The 9,442-nt window shown below is 35.8% G+C and overlaps 1 protein-coding gene across 1 annotated transcript; it reads right to left on the bottom strand.

Moving 5' to 3' along the window:
• On the bottom strand, positions 1-7,580 carry trim109 (tripartite motif containing 109). The gene is made up of 6 exons (XM_051131082.1): positions 6,993-7,580; positions 4,215-4,310; positions 3,892-4,125; positions 3,147-3,238; positions 2,942-3,057; positions 1-1,507 (listed from the first exon to the last, which is right to left on the bottom strand). The coding sequence occupies exons 1-6, from the start codon at positions 7,437-7,439 to the stop codon at positions 1,002-1,004; spliced, it is 1,491 nt and encodes a 496-aa protein (XP_050987039.1). The 5' UTR covers positions 7,440-7,580; the 3' UTR covers positions 1-1,001.
• Between the last annotated feature and the right edge of the window lie 1,862 nt (positions 7,581-9,442).

The raw sequence follows: 9,442 nt of genomic DNA on the forward strand, positions 1-9,442 counted from the left end.
TAAAAAATGCCCCTGGAAATCAATTCCAGGGGGTCAAATATAGGGGGGCAAATATTGCCCCTTTATGGGAAAAGTTAATTTCTGACCATGCACAGCTATAACAAACGATCATTATGACATTACATAATTATAACAAAAACAGTCATAATTATGACAAACGGTAATTGTGAGTCACAGTCATAGTTATGACAGTCATAATTATGACATGAACAGTCATAACTATGACAACATAATTATGACAAAAACAGCCAGAATAACGTAACATAATTATGATAAAACAGTCATAATTCTGGCAAACAGTCATTATGGCAATCACAGTTATAGTTATGACAAACAGTCATTATGACATAACAATTATGACATACAATTGTTATTATATAACATAATTAGGACATAATCACAGTTATGAAACAAAACAGGTGAAATTGTGAAATTATAACAAAAAGTTTAAAAGAAAAGAAAAGAAAAAGTGACATGTCTATCTTATAGTATATAATCATGACTTAGTAACTCAAAATTTTGAAGTCATGTTATAATTATGGTTCACCAAAGCATGATTTTTTCTTATATGGTGGAAATGGCTCTAACAATAATGTGGTCTTTTATGTTCTCAGAGTGCTTATGGTGCCTGTCACAAATATTCTAAAATATAACAAAGCAAACCACCCACTAACAAACTAAGCAAGTAAATACAGCACCCAATAACTTTTCTCTCAAGCACTATTACAGGGGTGCAGACTCCGGTCCTGGGGAGCTGCAGACCTGCAGAGTTCAGCCCCAACCTTAATGAAAACTCACCTGCCTATAGCTTCCTATTAACCCTTCAGACCTTGATTAGCTTGTTCAGGTGTGTTTGATTAGGGTTGAAGCAAAACTCTGCAGGGCTGTGGCTCTCCAGGACAGACGTTTGCCACCCCTGCATTATTACATCACCTCAAAAACATTAAATGGACCAGTTCTTCTAACCATCTTACTAAAGTGTCAATAATTTCCCAGTCGGATCAGTTCCAGGTCACTGTGAGTGGATCAGCATTCTTCCCTGCCAGATAAGCTCCTGGAGAGAGGCTGAGGGAGTACGGGATGGGTGAAGGGTATGTGGAGGTGTGCAGTAGAGTCATGTCATCGGCATTATAGAAGCACACCTGACACCGGTCACAGTCCAGGTACAGCCCTATCCTGCGTGGTTTCACCGTCAAATCTATTTCTGTCACCGTCTCATACTCTTTGATGCAGTAGCCTTGGTCATGCTTAAGGTGAAGCCCGATGTCCTTGTTTAAGTTGCTTATACACCCACCATCGAAGCCCACGCTCCAGTCTATCTTTGCTCCTACGTCCACCTCCCAGTAGTGCTGTCCTGACTGGAAGGTCTTGTGAGTCCTGGCCAGAGGCCTGTAGTCTTTGTGACGCAAGAAAATACCCTTTTTGGATGTGCGGATGACACTGCGTCCATCAGAGGAGACCCTCAGGTATGGGTCATGACAGTCATGTATGACATTACAATCAGGGACTAAGAAAGACAAACCGTGAAAGATAAACACAGATTAGTTTGTCATACAATAATTAATAAGTTTGATTTCTTACATTATTTCCAAATTCTCTCTAAGGGTACATTTATTTGATCAAAAATATAGTACAAAAGCAGTCATGTTATGTAATATTATTGCTATTTAAAATAACTGTTTTCTATTGTACTATTTGTATTAATATTATCTCATATTTTATTATTATCATAATGTTTTATGCTGCATATAATGTAATACATTACAAATTTAAATCAGGAAAGATGCATAAATTGATCAAAAGGGACAGTAAAGACATTTCTAATGTTACAAAGATTACTATTTCTAATAATTGCTGTTCAACTTTCTATTCATCAGTGAATTCAAAAAATATGTATGGCAGTTCCCACAAAAAAATTATACAGCTTTTTTACTGTATTTACAGTCATTTACAGTTTTACATTAATTTTAATACAGTTGAGGTCAAAAGTTTACACATACCTTGCAGATTCTGAAAAAAAATTAATTATTTTACCAAAATAAGAGGGATCATACAAAAATGCATATTATTTTTTTATTTAGTACAGACCTGAATAAGATATTTGACATAAAAGATGTTTACATATAGTCCACAAGAGAAAATAGTAGTTGAATTTATAAAAATGGCCCTGTTCAAAAGTTTACATACACTTGATTCTTAATAATGTGTTGTTACCTGAATGATCCACAGCTGTTTTTTTCCTTTTTTTTTTTTTGTTGTTGTTGTTGTTTAGTGATAGTTGTTCATGAGTCCCTTGTTTGTCCTGAACAGTTAAACTGCCTGCTGTTCTTCAGAAAAATCTTTCAGGTCCCAAAAATTCTTCAGTTTTTCAGCATTTTTTTTTTTTTTGTGTGTGTATTTGAACCCTTTCCAACAATGACTGTATGATTTTGAGATGCATCTTTTCACACTGAGGACAACTGAGGGACTCATGCAACTATTATAGAAGGTTCAAACACTCACTGATGCTTCAGAAAGAGAAATAATGCATTAAGCTGGGAATTTCGAATTTGAAGATCAGGGTAAACTGAACTTATGTTGTCTTCTGGGAAACATGTCAGTATCTTCTGTAGCTTCTGAAGGGCAGTACTAAATGACAAAACGTATGATATTTATTACATCTTTATTCTGTTCAAAAGTTTTCACCCCTGGCTCTTAATGCATCATGTTTCCTTCTGAAGCAGCAGTGAGCATTTGAACCTTCTGTAATAGTTTATTGTGAGTCCCTCAGTTGTTCTCAGTGTTAAATCATGTCATGTATGATCCCACTTATTCTGGTAAAATAATTAACATTTTGCAGATTCTGCAAGGTGTATGTAAACTTTTGACTTTAACAGCATATACTTTTATGTTAATTTTTAATATATGGTATTGTCTACATATGTATATCTGATGTCCTCACCTGGTTTGATAAAGCCCAGCATCTCCTTCCACACAATAAACTGCAAATGAGTCTCATGAAGGCCAAGGAGCAGAGAATTAGGTGTCAAATTCACACTTTTCACTGCTGATTTGAACCTACAATGCAGGAGATGAATGTAACTAATGGGATAATTACTGTACAGTGCCATAATGTGTACCTGAAGCATTACAGTATATTTTCCTACTTGGTTGTTGGAGAAGCAACGTCATTATTTTCACAACAGCTTTCTTTCTCTTTCATCTCTTCGACAAAGTCCAGCCCTTTCTCAGTCCACCACTACAGGACAAAAAGAAAATGGATATTATTTGGAGAATCTGTAAAATACCATGATATATTTTTAAATATTCCAAATGTTTCATATACTGGGAACTAAATATATAGTAATTGTTGTACTATAATATAAGATTTTTTGTAAAATAATACAATTTAATATATATATTATTTACAATTTGCAGATATGTGACTCTGGACCACAAAACCAGTCATAAGGGTAATTTATATATATATATAAAAACCATAGATCACCACACTGATGTATGGTTTGTAAGGATACGACATTATTTTGAGATACAACTATTAAAAATCAGGAATCTGAGGGTGCAAAAAAATCTAAATATTGAGAAAATCGCCTTTAAAGTTGTCCAGATAAAGTTCTTAGCAATGTATTTTACTAATCAAAAATTAATTTTTGATATATTTACAGTAGGGAATTTACAATATATTTCCATGGAACCTGATCTTTACTTAATATCCTGATGATTTTTGGCATAAAAGAAAAATTGATAATTTTGACCCACAATGTATTGTTGGCTGTTGTTACAAATATACGTGTGGTACTTACGACTGGTTTTGTGGTGCAGGGTCACATATATGTAACTAATTTGGACAAATAATTGGACAAACTGCTGAATGCAAATGTTTGTTTGAACCTGCAAAAAGCCGTCTGGTTGATCAGTGTCAAAGACTGAGCGTAGAATCCCTTCCTTCTCTCTTCCATCGTTCAGCTTCTCTTCTATTTCTGCTCTGTTTCTTTTCATCTTTTCTATCATATCCTTCTCTTCTTTCTCCAGCATTTTCTCCACTTCCTCCTCCTTTTTCTTCAGAAACTGGTGCATCTCCTCAAATTGAGCAGAGATCTGAGCAGAGAGCTGTCGAGACCTTTCCTGAGATACAAAATATATCACAGACAGTAATGAACCCTGCGGTGGTCCTTTATAGACTATTTAGACTTTTGTGTGAAGTGTATTTTCACCTCCGTTTTAGAGATCTCACTCGTCTGCTTCTTCACAAGAGCCTGCAGCTCTTCATTCTCCTTCGAAAGGAAACTCAGAGGCTCTAACAATAAATTCTACAACACACAGGACAGTGGGCGTTTGACATGAATATTTCAGGTGGTGCTCAGTCCTGCTCCTAGAAATCTACAGCATCCTTCAGAGGAGTATGAAGGAGCACTTCTGTTTGCTTTGTCATCCACAATAAGTTGGGCAATAATATATAAACACACATAGTGATTAAAGCGATAGTTCACCTTAAATTTTTTTTTTAATTCTGTCATAGTTTACTCACCCTCAAGTTTTGTTCCGAGTTTCTCTCTTCTGCTTAACATAAAAAAAAGATATTTTGAAGAATGTTGGTAACCAAACCAAGGCTAACCTCTATTGTATATTTTCATACTATGGAAGTCAAAGAGGACCAACAACATTCTTCAAACTATCTTTTATGTTCAGCAGAAGAAAGAAACTCATATAGGTTTGGAACAACACGTTTAGCTCATTTTAATGTTTGGGGTGAACTATTCCTTTAATTTCTGTTTTTATGTATGTTTGTTCCTCAGGTTCTAACATTCGTACATTCCAAACCCCTAAGACCTTTGTTCATCTTCATAACACAAATTAAGACATTTTTGACAAAATCTGAGAGCTTTGACCCTGCATAGACAGCAACGCAACTGACATGTTCAAGGTCCATAAAGATAGTAAAGACATTGTTAAAATAGTCTATGTGACATCAGTGGTTCAACCGTAATGTTATGAAGTTACGAGAATACGCTTTGTGCAAAATAAAACAAAATTAACGACTTTATTCAACAGTTTCTTCTCTTCCGTGTCTTCAATGCATGTTCACAAGAGTACCATGATGCAGAGTACCAAAGAGGAATAAAGGTCTGGATTTGGAATGACATGAGGGAAGGAATTTTCATTTTTGGGTGAAATGGTACCTTTAACTGTTTTTACAATGCTATCTCATGACCAACTCGTACATATTTTACAAGGTGGCTAATATGTACAGCCTCACTCGTACGTTTTTGTACAATTTGTCTAGACCCCACTGACAGGTAGGTTTAGGGGCGGAGTTAGGAGTAGGTTATTTGTATGAATTCATACAAATTGGGGAACTCGAAAAATCAACCTGATCTCATGATGAAAAAGTACCATGTGGAAAAGTTTTGCGAGACGTTTAAGTACATATCACTGCAGTTTCCAACATAAATGAACACTAGAGGCGGTAAAACAGCAACCGCCATTTAGCTCCATATGTTTCCCAACGTAACAATCTTGTTTGGTAGCTCAACTGGCATAGAATTGGACTTAGGATGAGGAATCCTTACAAATTCTGTGAGAAACATGACTCACGATGAAAGAGCTGAAAGATGAAAAAAAACAAGCTAAAACGGCATGCTTGGAATTGTGTTTTTATATCACATTCACTTTTGTTCATACTATCAAGTAGGTTTAAGTGTAGTGCAGATGCTATATTTTAAAACATCATGGAGCATTAGAGTTACAGTACCATTCGATGGACATTTCAGGTCAGAACTGTGGTGACATGTACAATCCCAACGTCACATAAAACGTACAATATGTACATTCATCTGTTCCGGTTATTTCTGTTCCCACAGGTATGTTTTCATCATGAGACCAGGTTGCGTAAAATACGTACGAATTGCCCAGAAATTCTAGCAACCCAATGATGTACATGGATAATAAATAATGATACTTTTAAATAAACAATAGCAGAAATAATAACAAACCAGGAATAATGTACCTTATGTGAAAATCCATTGCATTATTTAAAGTTTCATATTTAAAATCTCTGAAACGTAACATGTCTTAAGTACATTTAAAGGATATTACTAAGTTTAATTTAATTTATGACTAGTTCTTCTAATTAAGTCTGGAATAAACTTCATGACTAAACAGATTGAGGGCTAATTTGTCAACTTTGCAATCTGTTTAAAATGAAAAACTGGGCATCATACACTTACTGCACTCTTAAAATATAGGATCCAAATGGTTGTTTTTGGAGTAATGCCATAGAAGAACCATTTTTGGTTCCCCAAAAAACCTTGCAGTGAACAGTTCTTAAATGAACTATTTTAAAGTACATTCTAAAAACCTATAGAATCTTTTTCCTCTATAAAGAACCTTTTCTGCATTTGAAAGGTTCCATGTATGTTTAAGGTTCTTCATGGAACCACTGATGCCAGTAAGAAACCTTTATTTTTTAAGAGTGTGACTGAGAAACAAACACTTCCAAATAAGCACAACATGCAGAAACATGCAGAATCACGTGGCTTGTTGCTGGACACAATTAGGAATGAAAACAAAATGTGTTTAAAAATAGCTCAAAATATGAATTATGTTTGATATCCTCCAACTGAACATAATTGCAATTTTCAGTCAACTCAAAAAGTCAACTCAAATCTATACACAGGCTCTGACTTTCGGTAATTTACTCATCCAGACTTCAAAATTTGCGTATTCAAGAAGCCCTACGATTGTGAAAAGTCATGAAGAACGAACGTGATACTTTAATGTTGAGAAATTACAGTAAAATGACCCTGGTGTCTCTGAGACCCCAAACAGAAACTCAGTCAGTACATGGCATTAGATACATCCAAAATAGAAACCAAGTGAACTTCTAGGCTTTCGCATTTCTGACCTGGATATGACCTGAAATTTGAGAAGCGTCAAACTCAAAACACAAGGCTTATGAAGGTACAGTTTGTGATGTTTCAGTCCTCACTGACCTTTCTGGGCTCCGCTGCCTCCTCCACAGGTTTGAACGTGTGTCCCTGATGTCTCTCACCGTCCCTACAGATCAGACACACCAGTTTCTGATCTGTCTCACAAAACAGCTTGAGTCTCTCCTGATGATCTGAACACACAAGCTTCTCTGGTTCCTCAAACACTCTCGCGCTTGCTCCACAGGTCGCTACATTCATGTCCCTGAGGGCCTGCTGCTCACTCAAGTGTTCCCTCACAGCGGTCACCATATTCCGCAGGACTCGGTTGGACCGAATGTCCCACATAGTATAGGGTCGTCTGCATTCTGGACAGAGTTTCAGACGACAGCTTTGGGAATGATTGCTGATACACTGTCGGCAGAACGTGTGGTCGCACAGCAGACTCACGGGATCTGTAAAGTCCCCCAAACACACCGAACACTGGATCTGTTTCGACAGCCGAGAATCCATTACAACTACTTGTTTGAAATACACTGGCTGATAAAATGCAAATTGTGTCCCCTAAATGTCCCAAACACTCACTGGCACGGGGGTTTAGATATGAGGTGTTGTCCCAACAGCTGCGGAGACAAATGACAACACATGTCTACCACATGTGCAGGGGCAGGACAGTGTTTGGGGGCTCTTCCTCTCCCCTTACTTGACTAGCACATGTTTATCTTAGCGTGCTAAATAAAGGGAGCCATATGACTCCTTGCACAGATGAACTTCCCTATATTAATCATGCCACTGCACTCAAACACATTTAAAGTATAGTCTGAATGATTTCTCATAACAGGACTTGTTCATTTAGAATAAAAACAAATGGTGGCTCATATTACCAAAGTCAGATTTGACCTTCTGTCTGACATGAAGGGAATCAACAGGTGGTTGGATAATCACATGTGCATATAATACAAGCAGGGGCAGTTCAGACATACTGTTGCCATCACTATAATTAGTGTCTTAGTTACTGTAATGGTCAACAGAGGAGGAAACTCCCTGAAATACATTTCTGAGGCTGAATTTATTTCTTCTGAAATACAGTAAAAACAGTAATTCTGTGAAATATTATTGCCATTTACAATAATATTTAATGTTAAAATTAACATCTTAAGGACATTTTCTAGAAATGTATGTAAATCACATAATAAATACAGAAACTGTTTATTTTTTCCCTTTGTTTTTAGATGATACTTTTGAACATTCTAGCCACCTTTTTCTTTAATGTGGAAGCCTATGGGTGAGACTTTCGTTTTGCTAACGTTATAAGGAAATAGCGAGAAGAACAACAACGTGCAGCAAACGATAAAAAACTGTAAAACCAGTGTGTTCATAATTAAGATAATACATTAAAATAGTATGGTAAGACACAGCAATTTGCAATATCAAAAAGCAAAAGGAGCTATTTTGTACAGCTAAAAATAGCTGGACGTGATGAGACAGGAAGCCAGACCCATAAAATTTACAAATGGCTACGCCCACTTTTATGGTAAGAAAAACATGGATAGTTAAATTTAAAGTTTGAAGAGAAAAGAGAAGCATGAAAACTACAGTATGCATAAATGACATCGAAAAAGTAACAAAACAAATATTTACCGTAAAACATAAAAAATAAATGTGACTTTCACAAAAAGGGAATTTATTACGTTTAATAAAATAAACCACTGAGAACCTACCATATATTCTTATAGCTAAATATAATCCCCCATGTGTTCTTGGTATTTATGTTGGTATTTATGCCCTAAAATATTAGCAGTGGTGGTGAGTCCTGTAAATTGGAGACATTAAGTATTTATTTTTTTAGAAGAAAAAAAAAGACGACTTATGTGTATAGAACTCAAATACATATTCAAAGTAATGAGGGAAATAAATTACAAAAGAGTTCAAAGTACATTAATAAATACTATTCAATGAAATGCAATAAACTTACAGCTAAAACTGAATGATTCTTGTATTCTTGTGGTCTTGATTCAAACACTTCAAACATGATTCAAATCCAGCAAGATGTGATGCAGCTTCCAAAGACTTAAGTGCATGTTTACATAAACTTGACAATATAGTAGACAGAATACAAAAACAAATCTTCCACAGACTGGACTGCTGTGGACTACAGGCCTATGTTCAAAGCTACGCAAAGATACAAAACAATAAATGTGTTTTTCCACCCTTTAATGTAAGATCACTGTATTCGCCTCAGTTCAAGCAGCATGTGAGTTCCAGCAATAAACATAAATAAATATCAATATGGCTCTGTGCCATTACTGTACTGATCCAAGTTCCACTTTCAACTCTAACAAGCCTGACCACCATCAAATTGGTCTCAGACCCACCAGTTGGCAGTCCAGCTGATTCTAAATGCTTACATCAGCCATCAGCTAAAGACCATAAATGAGCACTCTTCTAAAAAACATGTAAAATCAGCTCAGATATAATAAAGAAATTTATATTTGTGCTTAAGCAGAATTCCAGAC

This window comes from Labeo rohita, chromosome 16 (genome assembly GCF_022985175.1).
Source record: "Labeo rohita strain BAU-BD-2019 chromosome 16, IGBB_LRoh.1.0, whole genome shotgun sequence".
In the NCBI taxonomy this organism is placed as follows: domain Eukaryota; kingdom Metazoa; phylum Chordata; class Actinopteri; order Cypriniformes; family Cyprinidae; genus Labeo; species Labeo rohita.

Excerpts from the sequence above, each read along its gene's own strand:
- trim109 (XM_051131082.1), bottom strand. The coding sequence starts at position 7,439 with ATGGATTCTCGGCTGTCGAAACAGATCCAGTGTTCGGTGTGTTTGGGG. Across the intron at positions 4,311-6,992 it reads AGGCAGCGGAGCCCAGAAAG|AATTTATTGTTAGAGCCTCT; the intron begins GTCAGTGAGGAC and ends TGTGTGTTGTAG. Across the intron at positions 4,126-4,214 it reads GTGAGATCTCTAAAACGGAG|GAAAGGTCTCGACAGCTCTC; the intron begins GTGAAAATACAC and ends TTTGTATCTCAG.